At 44.3% G+C, this 16,768-nt stretch overlaps 1 protein-coding gene across 2 annotated transcripts; it reads right to left on the reverse strand.

The window, feature by feature from the left end:
• Positions 1 to 3,584: 3,584 nt before the first annotated feature.
• On the reverse strand, positions 3,585 to 16,651 carry LOC118389203 (RAS protein activator like-3-like). 2 transcript variants are annotated; one of them, XM_035779031.2, is made up of 18 exons: positions 15,484 to 16,651; positions 14,322 to 14,461; positions 14,007 to 14,085; positions 12,290 to 12,357; positions 12,018 to 12,103; positions 11,797 to 11,926; positions 11,540 to 11,638; positions 10,159 to 10,827; positions 9,899 to 10,043; positions 9,603 to 9,747; positions 9,205 to 9,441; positions 8,737 to 8,938; positions 6,492 to 6,583; positions 6,052 to 6,370; positions 5,748 to 5,858; positions 5,418 to 5,608; positions 5,207 to 5,291; positions 3,585 to 5,069 (listed from the first exon to the last, which is right to left on the reverse strand). In XM_035779031.2, the coding sequence occupies exons 1-18, from the start codon at positions 16,106 to 16,108 to the stop codon at positions 4,953 to 4,955; spliced, it is 3,540 nt and encodes a 1,179-aa protein (XP_035634924.1). In that variant the 5' UTR covers positions 16,109 to 16,651; the 3' UTR covers positions 3,585 to 4,952. The 2 variants fall into 2 exon arrangements, with proteins under 2 accessions (XP_035634924.1, XP_035634923.1); XM_035779030.2 differs by having other exon boundaries at positions 11,797 to 11,929.
• Between the last annotated feature and the right edge of the window lie 117 nt (positions 16,652 to 16,768).

Below are 16,768 nucleotides of genomic sequence, written 5' to 3' on the forward strand. Positions count from 1 at the left end.
GCTTGAGCCCCACTTTTTTTGTTGTTGGGGGGGGACGGCTTGCCTGGTTTTTGTTATTTTGGCATTAATACGTGTCACATCAGTTTGCAAACAATGTCAAATATGTAATTATCATTGGGTTTAATAAAGTCACATACAAACATGGTCTCTTGTTTTCTTGAGTAATGCAGTTCCAAAAGGCAGATGTTTCAGCCTAGCTCAGTGCTTTCTGTGGTGGATAATATTCGCACCACCTTCCTGTTCAAGTGAGCACAGCACCACAAGGTGAGTCCAAAAATGTATTGTATGCTGCTGCATGAATGGAGTATGCCGATGAGATATGTATACTGTAGCTAAGAAAGTAATACGAAGTATGTTGTGTAGTTTCATCACCAAAGCCCTATATACCACTGACCTGTATGCTCTCGTTGGCTGGCCCTCACTACTTATCCATCGCCAAACCCACTGGCTCCAGGTCATCTATGTCTTTGATAGGTAAAGCCCTGCCTTATCTCAGTTCACTGGCCACCATAGTAACACCCACCCGTAGCACGCGCTCCAGCAGGTACATTGCACTGGTCATTACCAAAGCCAACACTTACCTTGGCCGCCTTTCCTTCCAGCTCTCTGCTGCCAATGACTGGAACGAATTGCAAAAATCTCTGAAACTGGAGTCTTATATCTTCCTTTCTAACTTTAAGCATCAGCTGTCTGAGCAGCTTACCGATCACTGTACCTGTACATAGCCAATCTGTAAACAGCACACCCTACTACCTCATCCCCATACTATTACTTACCCTCTTGCTCTTTTGCACCCCAGTATCTCTACTTGCACATCTATCACTCCAGTATTAATGCTAAATTGTAGTTATTTTCGCCTCTAGGGCCTATTTATTGCCTACCTCCCTACTCTTCCACATTTGCACACACTGTACATAGGTTTTTATTTTATTTTGTGTTATTGACTGTACATTTGTTTGTAACTCTGTGTCACACTGCTTTGTTTTATCTTGGCCAGGTCGCAGTCGTAAATGAGAACTTGTTCTCAACTGACCTACCTGGTTTAATAAAGGTGAACTAAAAATAAAAGACAAGAACCACTATAAAATAAATATTGATATTTTCTTTCAGTCCTTGAAATGTGTCTGCCCTTATAGATTCACAGAAGATACATTACATGGCCAAAATTATGTGAATACCTGCTTGTTGAATATCTCATTCCAAAATCATGGGCATTAATATGGAATTGGTTAAATTTGAGGAACTGACTAGTTGGAAAGGTGGTATCCTATGACAGTGCCACGTTGAAAGTCCCTGAGCTTTTCAGTACTGGCCATTCTACTCCCATGTTTGTCTATGGAGATTGTACGGCTTTTTTCTGATTTTGTACACCCGTCAGCATCCGGTGTGGCTGAAATAGCCACATCCACTAATTTGAAGGGTTTTCCACATGTAGTGTATTTATATAAGTTGTACAGGGCTCTGTAGCAGATGCTAGGTATTCAGATATCCAAAGAATGTCTTTGTCTAAATCTCTAAAATACAGGAGTGTACACTATTTACTGCTAAATCAAGAGAACTGTGTATTCAACAATGTTATGTGGTAAAAGTAACACCCCCAAATTTTTATGAACAGTGTGTCCGAGTGTCCCTCAGGTGTAGGGACACACAAGTGCAGAGAACTGTAGCTACAGATTGTTACACCAGATAATGTGATTTACCCAAAGATTTTTGCTGACATTTTGTCTATTTCAAGTCTTCTCTCATTGATCGAGACAGGTGGTTGTCCACCCCAAAATTCCTGTCTCGATCAATGAATGAAAAGACTTGAAAGACACAATGTCGGTGCACATATTGTTGGTTTACTTTATGCAACTGGACATGGACATTGTGAGACTCCTGTTTTCCCCGAATCGAGGACGACGATGGCATCGCTAATGTTGGTTGAAAATTCTCTGTGCTACACCAAACAGTATCTATCCTATAACACCCATTAATGGATACCAAAAATATTTGGTTAAATCACATTATCTGGTGCAACAATCTGTAGCTAAGAGAACTGGTGATCAGCAGATGATGGTGAGAAATTGCCATTCCAAAGAAACATACAGTGAGTTCAGGGAATACTTGTAAAGCTGTGGAAGGAGGGTTGTCATGATCAAACTGCTATTCAGCTCCTCATGAGTCATTAGCTTGAAATCCAGAATAATGTTTTATCCCTCGAAGGAAACAGCTCACTGGATACAGTTAAGCTACAGTTACACACACACAGGCAAATAATTATGTTTTTCTATCTAGAATACACTCCAGGAAGAAGCACAGGCACCAGATGGTAATGTCTGTAAGACACAAACAAATACTATATTGTACAGTTTGAACAACAGTTAAACCATGCCAGCATAACATCAACACTAGGGTAGACTAGTTGAACATGCATACATGTGCACAGGCACATAGATTACATTTACAATAATATCTAGACTAATAGAATGAAATATGGCATAACCCTCAACCTTTGCACAGTGAGCAGACTGTACAAATGAGCCAAGGTAGGTAGGCAGGCAGACAGTATCTACATACAACCATGTCCACTAGGCAAATATTTTTATAGTAAAACCAGCTATAGTTTTTGAGATTTACAACAGTAAATTGTTGTGTAGTTTCTGCTCACTGTTCGCTAGTAAACTTAGGTAGTTTGCGGGATATGCAATACTTGTTATTTACATGTCTTTGGAATCCTATATTGCATCATGCCTATAATTCTGTGAGATTGAAATGCATCCATGGTCATAACCATTGTCAACCCTCATCAATGTTACATAGCTAGCTAGTAAAATTATTTACAGTTGCTGATGTTACACATGCTTGCTAACAAGTTACAAATGTGAAGCGTGCTGCATAACATGTTAGCAGGTGCCAGGCTAAATAGCTAGCCAACTCCAGTCGTGCTAATGTTTGCTGTTAAACCTAATTTTAGGTGGCTGGTTGTAATGTTGTAGCTTGCTTTTTAGTAGCTAGCCATATCTACAACAAAGAGGTTTTACAATCAAGATACAAAAGGGCTCCTATTTTGTAAAAACTCTTCTATTTTCAGTCATAGATATGGCTACCGGTAGTTGTTTACCTACCTAGCTAGCTACATAATTAGACCCCCCACTGTAACACAGTAGTAGCTATGTTAGCCAGCAATACACTATGTGTTTCAGTAGATAAACTAAAGTTGGCTAGGAATGCTTGCAGGCAACATAACGGCATTTGCGTCTGCTCAGTTTTCATTTTTGCCCAAAGGATTGTTGTTAGTGTCCGCCTTGTTGTTAGAGTTCCCCTTTAACATTTAATTGAAATGGTTTTTGGGCAACCCATTCCAACCGTCCTCTACGCTACTTTGATATGCGTCACTGGGGATTAAGAGGTGAGTATACACAATGCCCACTAAAAAGTGGGTATACAGTGTATACCTGTGTGTATATACTCTCAAATAAACCAATTAAACTATTCTCTGACTCCTTGCATGGACATTGTTTATTTTGTTATTCAGCAATAGTAATTTAGTCATTCTTACAAAGTAGAACACATAGTCACACACAACACAAGTTCACACACACTTTGAATGGTACATTGCTTATTTTATTTGTTAAATTAACAGAAATTGTAAATCTGCATTCAAAACGGATGGAAAATGGACAACATTCTGAGAAGTGGTGTGTCAAAAGAGGGCAAAGATTATGTATTTAATTACATATCAAGGTGTGGTATCAGATTACTCCAGTGCTAGCCTCCCTACACTGGTTTCCTGTCAAGGCAAGGGCTGATTTCAAGGTTTTACTGCTAACCTACAAAGCATTACATGGGCTTGCTCCTACCTATCTCTCTGATTTGGTCTTGCCATATATACCTACACGTACGCTACGGTCACAAGACGCAGGCCTCCTAATTGTCCCTAGAATTTCTAAGCAAATAGCTGGAGGCAGGGCTTTCTCCTATAGAGCTCAATTTTTATGGAATGGTCTGCCTACCCATGTGAGAGACGCAAACTCAGTCTCAACCTTTAAGTCTTTACTGAAGACTCATCTCTTCAGTGGGTCATATGATTGAGTGTAGCTCCAGAGCCTTTCCGTTCACCTTCACACTCTTGGGCCAGACTACACTCAATCATATGACCCACTGAAGAGAATTCTCTCTTTCTCTTTCTTTCTCTCTCTCGGAGGACCTGAGCCCTAGGACCATGCCTCAGGACCACCTGGCATGATGACTCCTTGCTGTCCCCAGTCCACCTGGCCGTGCTGCTGCTCCAGTTTCAACTGTTCTGCCTGTGATTATTATTATTTGACCATGCTGGTCATTTATGAACATTTGAACATCTTGGCCATGTTCTGTTATAATCTCCACCCGGGACAGCCAGAAGAGGACTGGCCACCCCTCATAGCCTGGTTCCTCTCTAGGTTTTGGCCTTTCTAGGGAGTTTTTCCTAGCCACTGTGCTTCTACACCTGCATTGCTTGCTGTTTGGGGTTTTAGGCTGGGTTTCTGTACAGCACTTTGAGATATCAGCTCATGTACGAAGGGCTATATAAATACATTTGATTTGATATCCGTACGTTCATTTTGTTAAACTGCAGAGAGGGAAATTGTTCTTACTGTGGGCTGTTATTGATGTTTAGGTTTCTACACTCACATTAGATCCGTCTGTTTCTGTCAAATCAACTAATATTCCACAAATATTTGAAGTACAGTGTACACAGTAAGTGCTATGTTAAACAGGCTTAGCATACCTGTGACTTTTAGTTCATTTCTGTTTTTGTAATTGGACACAGTTTAAGATTCATGCATACATTTACTGTATTTCTGAAAGTAAGCCAACCATCAGGCATAATGACATAATTCTGGGTGTTTTTGTATTTGGAAGAACATGAAAGCTATGGGGACTAAACTACTCATGTGTCTGTATTACAACTCTGTGCTGCCAGTCTGACTTCAGTTGCTGTTGACATGATTTGTCCCCATCCCAGGGTACTGTGTGTTGTTCTGGTCACCGGTGTAGTCTCCACTGAGCTGGTGCCTGTCCTTCAACAGGTCTGCAAACTGCTCCTCCTGAGAACACACAGCAACAAACGGCTCCATTTAGTTTAGCTTTTCAATTCATGTTACCAGCTAAGAGAAACAAATTAATATGAGGCCTAAACACTCATCTTTATCTTAATGAGTGTGGTAGATATCTCCAGTCTTACCAGTACGTTCATTCGTTCAGCTGCTGCCACGGCGACGTTCAGCCTCCTCTCATCCTCCTCCCTCTCCTCCTCGATAACCCCCAGCCTATGACGCCGATTTAACAATTGCATTTTAGTTCATGTTCAAACCAAATAAACTCTCATTCATTTGAAAGGTTGTGAATGAAACGCTATGACCTTTCGATCTGTCCCTCTTACTCCACTGTCTCACCTGAAAGTGGCGCTGGCGAGTTGTTCCTCACGGACAGCCAGAAGATTACGCAGTTCGTTAACCTCAGCCAACAAGACTGCATTCTGATCTTGGCTTTGGACAATGAAGTCCTCCAGCCGCTTGGCCATTTCCAACTCACGCTCTGTCACCTGCTCCACCCCCAGGCGGAGCTCCGACAGCTCCTGTGCATGCTGGTTAAATCACAAATCAACATCACGGTGGTCAAGTAATTTCATCATTGCTGTATTTCTTTGATGAGCTGAAGTAATCAATGCAAAATAGGAAGGAGCCAGCGTTACTGGATGATAAATAACATGAAGATGAACCCACCCTGTCCAGTAGGTTGATCTCTTCATTCTCAATCTTCCTCTCGTATGGCTCCTTGCTCTGAGACACTTTGATCCAAGGCACTGGGGCGGGAGGAGACTTTACACCGACGCTCTGACACAAGAAGAGGGGATGCTTTCATGAGATTCAATCACTTCTCCCACCCATGGACTCTCAACAGAACAACCACATGGCAATGCTCGGTGATGACTATGAACCATATACTTCCATAAGGATAATATCAACATGAAATGGAACGTTTGAATGTTGACAATTGAAACCACATGACCAAGACTTCCAAACTCACGTTCTGCGGTGATGAAATATCAAGTGGAGGGTTGGCTTCCTGCTCTGCCTCTTGGTCCTCCAGTGGCAGATTTTCAGTGCTGCTCCTCCTCCTCCGTAGCTGTTTAGGGTCCGCCGGCGGTCTGTGCGGTGCACTCTGGGTTCTGGATACTGGCTTCCTCTCTCTGGCACTCCTCCTGTCTCGATTGCCCCTCTGAAAGCTTTCTTTCCGCGGGCTGCCTTTCACATCCATAGGTAGCTGCTGCAGGGAGTTGTGCAGAGGGCTGTACTTACCCAGGTCTTTAGGGGGCACATATGTTGGCTTGGATTGACCAATGTGGCTGTCGTGAAAAAGAAAAATCACGACAATAAAGCGAGATGTAAAGAAGATTGAAACTGTGCATGCACACAAGCAGGTCTACAAAAATGCTTAATATACTTAAGTACACTCGCCAACCTCACCTGCTAACAGTAATCCGCAGAGCATCTGGGCCCAGAGATTCTGTAATCTGGTTCAGGATTGAAGGCAGAGGGTGCAGTTTGTCTATGGTGTCCTGAGGAAGAGATATGAACAGCATGTTAGCTACCACTTTTTATTTGACCTTTATTTAACAAGGCAAGTCAGTTAAGAACAAATTCTTATTTTCAATGATGGCAGAACAACAGGCAGAACGGGCAGAGCGACAGATTTGTACGCTCTAACCACTAGGCTACCCTGCCGCCCCACTTAACCTTACCACGGGTGGTCTCAGCTTCGTTTTGAAGTTTTATTTGTCACATGCAAAAATACAGTGAAATGCTTAATTTGCAAGCACTACCCAACACTGCAGTATTCAATATCAAATCAAACTGTATTTGTCACATGCGCCAAAAATACAACAGGTGGAGTAGACCTTATCATTAAATGCTTACTTACAAGCCCTTAGTCCTTATTAACAAACAATGCAGAGTAAAAAAAAAAAGGAAATGTTTGCTACAAAGATAATACAAATAAAAATGAACACAATAAAATAACAATAACGTGGCTATATCCAGGAGGTACTGGTACCGAGTCAATGTGCGGGTGTACAGGTTAATTGAGGTTAATTGAGGTAATGTACATGTAAGTAGGGGTAAAGTACATTGATAATAAACTGCGTGTAGCAGCAGCATATAAAATGGGTAAAGGAAAATAGTCTGAGTAGCCATTTGATTAACTGTTTAGCAGTCTTATGGCTTGGAGGTAGGTGTTATGAGGCCTTTTAGACCTAGAGTTGCCTTGCAGTAGCAGAGAGAATAGTCTATGACTTGGGTGGCTGGAGTCTGACCATTTTTAGGGCCTTCCTCTGACACTGTCTGTTATCGAGGTCCTGGATAGCAGGAAGCTTGGCCCCAGTGATGCACTGGGCTGTATGCTCTACCCTCTGCAAGGTGCTACAGTCAGATGTCGAGCAGTTAACATAGTAAGCGGTGATGCAACCAGGATGCTCTTGATGGTGCAGCTGTATTACTCTTTGAGGATCTGACGACCCATGCTAAGTATGTTCAGTCTCCTGAGGGGGAATAAGCGTTGCCCTCTTCACAACTGTCTTGGTGTGTTTGGAACATGATAGGTTGTTAGTGATCTAGACTACAAGGAACTTGAAGCTCACAACCCGCTCCACTACAGACCCATGTGAATGAGGGCGTTCTTGGCCCTCCTTTTCCTGTCGTCCACGATCAGCTCCTTTGTCTTGATCACGTTGAGGGAGAGGTTGTTGTCTTGGCACCACACAGCCAGGTTGGTCTCTAACCTCCTCCCTATAGCCTGTCTCAAACTGGCACTAACCAGAATAGAAAGAGGAGTGGGAGGCCCCGGTGCACAACTGAGCAAGAGGACAAGTACATTAGAGTGTCTAGTTTGAGAAACAGGCGCCTCGAGTCCTCAACTGGCAGCTTCACTAAATAGTACCCACAAAACACAAGTCTCAACGTCAACAGTGAAGAGGCAACTCCGGGATGCTGGCCTTCTAGGCTGAGTTGCAAAGAAAAAGCTATATCTCAGACTGGCCAATAAAAATAAAATATTAAGATGGGCAAAAGAACACAGACACTGGACAGAGGAACTCTGCCAAGAAGGCCAGCATCGCGGAGTCGCCTCTTCACTGTTGATGTTGAGACTGTTTTGCGGGTACTATTTAATGAAGCTTACAGTTGAGGACTTGTGAGGCGCCTGTTTCTCAAACTAGACACTCTAATGTACTTGTCCTCTTGCTCATTTGTGCACCGGAGCCTCCCACTCCTCTTTCTATTCTGTTTAGAGCCAGTTTGCACTGTTCTGTAAATGCATACAACGCTGTGTACTACTCCAATCTTCAGTTTCTTGGCAATTTCTCGCATGGAATAGCCTTCATTTCTCAGAACAAGAATATACCATTTTGAGCCTATAATCGAACCCACAAATGCTGATGCTCCAGATACTCAACTAGTCTAAATAAGGCCAGTTTTAGACAATAGTCATTTACAACATCAACAATGTCGACACTGTATTTCTGATACATTTGATGTTATTTTAATGGACAAAAACATGTGCTTTTCTTTCAAAAATAAGGACATTTCTAGTGACCCCAAACTTTTGAACGATAGTGTACATGTAAACAGGGCTGAAAAGTGACTGGTAGCAAGAATATAGAAATACAGGAATGTCATGGCATGACCCTTGCCTTTGATTCAGTTGATTTATGCCTACCTGCTTCATTGGGGAAATTATGTCGACCAGCAGGCCGTGTAGGACAGCCAGACGCAGAGGCAAGTCAACATAGCCATCGAAGGATGTCATTGGGATCTCTATGTCTGGGCTGGACACTGTCTGAAGGAAGCACCTCATCTTCTCCCAGTGCTGCTGCAGGAAGTCATTCATGAACAGCATGTACTCCTCCTTCTCCCCAAACCTGTTAATGGAAGAGAATGGGGAATGGGTTAGTGTTGGAGGAGGGAGAGTCTGGTTGGGGAATATGGAGAGATGTTTATTCTTGATTTGGACCACATAGATTGAAGAAATGAATGATTGTCAAGTATATTATTTCCATCATTGTGTCAGATGTTTTGGGGGTATATTAGGGAATGTATCTAGTAGCTTATGTCTAATGTTGGTTTCCATGGCTACATAGATGAAGTATGATGGGGTGCAGACAGCGGTGAAGCCCCACACACTCACAGGGTGAAGTTGGCCAGGTTCTGGATGACCTTGGCGGTGAAGGTGAGGGTGCGCAGGGTGGCCGGCTCTGGGTAGGGCTGTGTCAGACCAAACAGGGAAGGGCTGAGGATGGCGGGACACAGGAAACGGAGGAATAGCGAGGCAGAGATGAGGCGCTGGCCGATTTCAGGTCGTCCCTGCTCCTCGCACAGCTTCACCCAGCTGGAGAAGATCCTGTTCAGCTCTTCAGGGAAAGACCTGCGAGGTAAACGGTGGCGAGAGCGGTCAGTTACAGCCTTGGATTTTCTGTGAATTAATATGAATCGGCGCTCATTTGATGGCATTCTTCTAGCTAAGACTGCTCCCCCCCATGTTCTGTCTTTATATATCATTTCCCATCAGGTCTCTTTGTCCCTCACCCGTGCATCTCAGTGATTTTCTGCACTGCGTCCTCACACCTCTCCTTCAGGTGACGCTGGTTGTTTGACAGCTCAGAGGCGGGGCATTTGAGAGGGTCCACTTCACAGCTCTCTACTGAGGCATACAGTCGAGTGATGAAGTCCCCTGTAAGAAGAGCAAGGGCACAGTTTTGCATGGCAACAGTTTTCTAAAAGGAAGGTCTAAGAAAGTGTTAAAACAGATCCACTGTTACCCCGGGGGAAAAATTGTATTTCCAAAAGCTTAAAAGCTAATCTCAACCACAGATATTCCTTACCCAGGGTGTCGATGAGGTACTTCTGCCCCACCAGCTTCATGTACTCATCAATGGCCTTGGTGGCCAGCGTGTTCTCCCTGAAGATCAATGCCTCTTTCTCCCCAAGGCGTTCCACCTCTGCACTACCCAACACGATAAGGAACTCCTGGAACATAAACACACAGAATAAGCGCTTTTAGCAAGTTCTGACTAGCTGACTATTGTAAAGGTCTACTTTAAATGCTTATCATGATGCAGTGGTCACACTTTTGTTTTCTTACCTTGGCCTTGCCAATGCTTTGCAAGACGTGGACCAGTGCCCCGGCTAGTTCCTCCTTCTCCCTGACAGACAGCAGTGGCTGCAGGTTCCTACACATGCCCACATAGTCCACTGTCACAAACTCTGCAAACTCCTTATACCTCTCGATGGGCAGCACCTGCAGGTTTTGAAAGCGGGCCTTGACACGGAGCGACGCTTGGGGCCCCAGTTGCTCCTTCGTCCCGCCGGCACCAGACGCCTTGTAGGGAATAATCGGGTGCCACTTCTCCTGGAAGGCCCTTCCACGGATGTCGGCCAGGGATATGGCCACACTGCCAAGGGGATGCAGGGTGGACTCATCCCGAGAGTGACGCTTCTTCTTGGGTTCCTCGTCACGGAAGAGGTGCAGGGTGATCTGGGAGACCGACGGCAAGTTGTCCAGCTCAAAAAACTCTCCCCAGAACAGCTGGCAGCCTCCGACCACACCTCCACTGCCCCCAAGCACCCCACCAGAGGACCCATCACCAGCTAAACTGGAGTGATGGGAAGACTTGCCCACGGCTCGGCTGCTGGTGCGGGCAAACAGGGTGCCATCCAGGTGCAGCTCGCAGTAGTATCGCCTCTTGGGGAGCAGGTCCTTGGCCTCGTTCACCCACAGACTGAGGGAGTTCTCTGTCCGCTCACAGTTGTCCTAACGGAGACAGAACATGTTAGAACATCAATCAGTGAGTATACAATATGGATTCCTATGATATCATGGCAATATGGCATACATTGAAGGATACTTTATCTTTTGTACAATTTTACATTTTTTTATAATAATATTCAATTTGGTTGTGACTCCAGTGATTCCTCTCCATTCTATAAGTAACTGCCAAAATAAAAACACTTATAAGGGATACAAAGTACTGTGTATTGAAGGCATGGGGTGCTTCCACATAGGAAGTTCCAGACACTTGTAGAATCTATGCCAAGGCGCATTGAAGCTGTTCTGGTGGCTCGTGATGGCAGTTACCTGTAGAAGCAGGCTACATGAAGAATGGAAAAGCTGGATCGGTGAGACCACTTGAGTCACATAAAAGGGAATATAACGTTGTGGATCAACTTTGGAGTGGCGTAATTTCATGTATATTCATTTAAAGACCTGCATCACTACCCTGAGATATTTGCTGTTTCTAAAAGGACATATTGGGTGTTTTTGGAGCCTTTTTTTTTTTATCCGGGCCCCCATTACATACAACAAGGATGAGGAAATGATTTGCTGTTTGGGATAAGTTTCACAAAAACAAGTGAAATAACATGCCATTTACATTTTTTTGTGGTTTTTTTTGTGATTTGGTTGTAAAAAATAACGTTTCCTTTAATTGGTATGGAAGATGAATGTTTTTAAATAATTTCTTTACCTTATTGGGCTGAGCAGCCCGTCTCAGGTCCTCTATCCAGCGGTCTCGCTCAGCAGCTGAGGTGCACCCAAAACAGTGGTTGGTCTCTGAGTTTATCACCTAGGATGTCAATGTGAAGGTGGAAAATGCCATCAGTCAATACATGACAGAACAGAGTGAGGCAAAGATGTTATTGGGCAGTATTTAACATGAACCTGGTCAAATCACTTTAAGACATGGGACGGGTATAGAAGTTACAGGTCAAAGGTCAGCCCTACCTCAAAACAGTACTTCTCCCCCAGGATGGAGCTGTGTACAGGCCTGATGACCGTACTGGTGTCTGCGCTCAGATCCAGGTTTCCTGCAGCGCTGACTGGGATGGACACGGACTCCCGTGAGCCATGGAGCCTGCTGAACAGACAGGGAGGAGGAGACGAGAGGAGTCAAGGAGGAACAGCCTGCCTTACACACCAAGAGCACTATGAGTCTGACCACATACCTGCTCCCTTTGTTCAACCCAATGGTGTTTAACTGGGTATTGCTCTTTCGCATGGCTCCACCATAGAAACGCCGCTTGATCAGCCCCTTGAGACAGAGGGCAGGATGAAGACAATTAAAGAGGGGGAGGGAGAGATGGGTAGATGAAGTTCAATTCATCCCCAGGGGCATACTGATTAGCAGGCCCCGAGTCATACAGATTCCTCAGGAAATCCATAGCTGTCATGAATCATGTAATAACAGTGTTTTATCTGTGGAGTATGCAGTGCTCACCCTCACTCCTCCATCTTGGCTCTTCAGTCTGGGGCCTCCAGTGGGGGCCATGTGGTCGGGGCTGCATTCTGCAGGTCCAAGAGATGCACACAGTTTGCATGTAAACACAGTTTTTGGCTTGACATGATCCTGCCCTCGAAAAAAATGGCAACCTTTTATCAGAGCGTCTCAGGCGTGAAGTGGGCATTGTGGGTTGTCTCTTATTGTTGCGCCAAATAAACATATAAATATACTGTATATCTCGTTACATATCACTCATGTCTTACATATGTACGTGTGTACATTTTCCTGTTTATCTGGGAACCATTGGGGAGAGACAACAAGTGGTTGATCTAATCTCCCCCAAAAACTAAATTGCGGTCCTCTGAAACTACCAGGGGAAGTGTAATCATTTCCCCCTTTCTGCATTTCCTCTGAAGACCGAACAAATAACTGCTCAAATCGACGAGGCTGCAAGGCTGAAGAGTATTCAGACTGAGTTTGACTAACTAATCTAGAACGGTACATGTTCTGTATAACTGAACATTAGTATTGCCGGCTTTGAAATGTTATTGTTCACCACTTTAGCTTAAGTCTCTCCAACAGTAAGAAATGTCTAACGTAAGACGGTTGAGGGATGACTAGGCTCAGTGTTCAAAATGAGTCAACCTTTGATAAGTGTTCAGACAGTCACACCGGATATTACTTTTGTCTAGTGGCCTAGACAGGGCAGGAACCTTGCAGGTGCAGCCTTCATTTCAGACATTGATTTGCTTGGTTTAGAGACTACTAAAACCCTGAGTACCACTGCAGAGCAGAAAATCATGTCACACCATGTCAATAAAACAACCATTGAAACACTATTTTGACGAAAATAATAAATGTACCTATGGCAGTAACTAAAGCCACCACACAGTACATCACTTTTCTTCAGAGCGTTTGTTAAAAATTCACCTTTTGATATTATCCTTCGTAGACATAATCAAGTAAAAGATTTGTACGGATCAATAGCAATTGTGACCGTACAAATAAACGTACACAATTCTTGGAATCTAATCCTTTGCTTACCCAATGCGCCTCCACATGCAATCCAGCGTCTAAATCCCATCATTGAGAGAGAGAGATCTGTCAAACCCTCCTAATCACACATAAGAGTGAACACTGTTTCACAACTCATGGTTCTCCTCTCTTCACCAAATGGACCTTGCCAATGTAGGCATCACATAGAACAAATCAATATCTAATATTCTATAGCCGGACTAAGTCCACAAGCTAATACTAATAAAAGTAACATGAATGAGAGAAGCCACGCTACAAACACTGCTTCTTCTCAACCAGCCCTGACTGATCTTCTGGAACACACAGATGCGATGGTATCTACCCCCCAAATTTTGAGGAAACAATTTGAAAGCCACTCGCAAGCATAATCACGTCAGCTATTTCCTCTGTGCCTGCTCTACCGCTACTCTGCTAGACTCTCTAGTGGTTTGTGATGCTGCCGATTTTAGATGTTCTCCTTGCAAAGACATCACAGACTCAGTCTCGCTCTGTCTGTATTTCTACAGATCAGCCATTTTGATGAGAAAGTGGACTTCACTGTTGTATCTCCTTTGTGTCTCTGATGACGACATTAGCAAAGCTATTAGAGAAAGCAAGGTATTGATCACAGTTCCAGGAACCCCATTCATATGAAACAGTCCTCTTGTCTAAAGCCATGTGGCGGTATTGGCGTACTAACCCATGTTGACATCTGCCAGGTTCTGCATGCTGAGGTTTGACAGGCAGCTGCTGACTCGGTTCCGGGTCCACATCACTGGCTGAGAGAGGGAGTAGAAGAGATGCACACTCACATAATAACCCAGAGAGAAGCCATGACTGTCAACTTCACACAGTCAAGTGTGAGTTTCCATTGAGAGTGCAGTGCTCCCAGTAATAGTACTAACTGTTAAGTGCAATGCTTCAAGGTGTTGACTCCATGTTGTTTAATGGAAGTGCAGTGTTAAGTGTGGTGAAATGTTCAGTGTTGGTGATGTGAGCGGTCTGTGTCGTGTACCTCTTCCTCCGGGGTGATGAGGATCTGTCCGTCCTCCAGGACACAGTTGTTGATGTCCCAAATGGGGACGTCCTGGGGAGGGGCCCATGACAGCCTGGCTAGCTCTTGGGACGCAGCTGCAGGCCCGCTCCCACCCGCATCTATACACACAAACACACACACCATGACAACAGCACAGTAGATCAGTGCAGAATGGGATGGACCAAATCACTCCAATAGTCGCTTGAAATCCTGGCCTTTAAATTGGAACTGTCTGTGTGACACAACTAACTACAGTTGCGTGACATGGTCTACAATAGATGCCACTAATTTGACTCATTTTGATGTCCCTAGTCATGCTTCTGATTGGACACAGTTAATTTAACTCTATTTCTGTGTCTGACATTGGCACAAGTGGAGCTCTCTGAGTTTTCCTGATTACAATATAAACCGAGGAAACCAGCAATGGTCGTTCTGGGGGATAATTGAGTGCACACGCTGGGGCTTGTATGTTTTACATTCTGACTAATTGTGGCATGATGTCGTTATCTGACACGGTGCACATGGCCACTCCCATTTCTAGTTAGTTTTGCTATCTTCTCCGCCCCCTCCTCGCTCTCCATCTATGATGAACCACAACTCTCACACATCCTGTGTCAGTTTGTTTTCTATTCAAAGTATGGCTGTATTAACTTCTCCTAAAATCACATCACATACTGTACTTTAAAAAAAAAATCCATATCTGTACCTTCAGGTGTATTCTCGTCTCCTAGGTGAATAGACCGACTGAGAAGTCCACTCAAAATGGTCTCTGACTGTATGGTTGATTTATAATGCTTTTGGTTTTATGCAAACTCACTTCTTTAAAGTGTAAAATGCTTACTAACCATGTCTACCTTCATCATGGGTTCTTAGACACAGACTAAATGCCATGTATACAACACAAGATGTCAGCATTTCACTGAAGTAAAATGACTGAAAATCTAAACTAGACTAAAATGGGGAGACTAACTAAACTATACAAATTCAAACCTAGAATTTAAAACTGTACTCAAAATGGTTCACACACAGTGATGTTGGACGTCTTAAAAACCAGAAGAAAGAGCATGGTACTGTCATGTGTGGTGCTAGGTGTGCATGCAGATAACAAGGCAATGGTGTGGTGTGCATTCTGCGCCTTCACCTTGTAGGAGGGTTGAGGTGCTGTTTCTGCTCAGCAACCGGGGCCTCTTGAGCTTCTGGGAGACGGTGCGTATGTACTTCCTGAACAGTGCCCCTCCGCCCCCTTTCTGTGGCGTGTCCGTGGGGGATGGTTCCGATTCCTCTGCGCTTGCCCCCGGTCCCGATGTTGCCTGGGCTGAAGAGGAAGGGGACAGGGTAGTGAACAGCGACCCTGGAGGCTCAGACTGGGCCCTTCTGAAGGGGTTCTTCCTGCAGGCAGGGTTCTTCTCCAGCCTGGGGGTCTCCCCTCCTCGTCCAGCGGTTGAGGCTTTGTCCCCGGGGTCCTCGCTCAGGGCTTTCCGCCAGTTCTGCATCTTATTACTCCATTTGGTGGTGGAGGTCTTCTCCATCTTCTCTATTGTTGTTGATGCTGTCTCTCCACCCTCTCCTCTCGTCCCGTCGAGGGTTGCTGCCTTGGCTCCAGTGTGCCACTTGTAGGTGTTGAGAGGGTCGACGTCCTCAGGAGGAGGGGCGTCTTGAGGATGCTCAGCAGGTGTCTCCTTCTCCTCCTCTGTGGGGCCCGTCTCCTCTGCAATCTGTTTATCTTCTGGCTCAGATTCAGCCTCCTGGTTTGTGCCCATTTTCATTTTGGTATTTGTGGCTATCTTTTTTGTTTTGCTTGCTCCTCTCACTGTTTTCAAGAATGGAATAAGTCGTCCTTACCTCCCTACTTAAGGTCTATTTAAGGTCTAATCACTTAGGATGACTAAGTGTTTTCTTTCTTGATTCTTTTTTTGATTTCTGTGTTCCAAAATGTCATCTGGCAACATCTGTCTGACTGCTTCGTGTGTAGTTCCTTTGCTGTGAGTCTTCACGCCCTCAACCTCCCACACTCTGCGGTTGCTTCCTTTCAGAGTGTCACTACCTTTTTTTGTTTTTCTTCTTCATGTATTCTGACTGGCCTCTCTGCTCTCTCACCTCTCTCATTCTTTCCCTTGTCATCCTATCCAAGAGTTCTCTTTTCACTTGACCTCAAATCCTCCCACCCTCTCTGTAATGGCCCCTTGTCTTGAACAGAGCATTGTTAAATTCCTCCGCAGCTAGAAAGACATCTCCTCTTAAAATCCTCAGGATCTCTTCACGTGTATGGTTTAGGTAACGAAAACGGAGGTTTAGTTTGTGTAGTTGTCCTCCACCTCACAGGAAGTGTGTCAGTTCACCCGATCAATTTGAAAGCGCCAGAGAGGAACAGAGAGAGTTTTCAAATGTCCTACCCACTTGCCAACTCTTTCATGTATATGAAATGT

This window comes from Oncorhynchus keta, chromosome 10, assembly GCF_023373465.1.
Source record: "Oncorhynchus keta strain PuntledgeMale-10-30-2019 chromosome 10, Oket_V2, whole genome shotgun sequence".
Taxonomy (NCBI): domain Eukaryota; kingdom Metazoa; phylum Chordata; class Actinopteri; order Salmoniformes; family Salmonidae; genus Oncorhynchus; species Oncorhynchus keta.

Bases quoted from the DNA above. Each gene is read 5' to 3' on its own strand.
- LOC118389203 (XM_035779030.2), bottom strand. From the start codon at position 16,108: ATGAAAATGGGCACAAACCAGGAGGCTGAATCTGAGCCAGAAGATAAA. The intron at 10,828-11,539 runs GTAAAGAAATTA...TGTCTCCGTTAG, and splicing joins GGGCTGCTCAGCCCAATAAG to GACAACTGTGAGCGGACAGA. The intron at 9,442-9,602 runs GTGAGGGACAAA...TTTACCTCGCAG, and splicing joins AAAATCACTGAGATGCACGG to GTCTTTCCCTGAAGAGCTGA.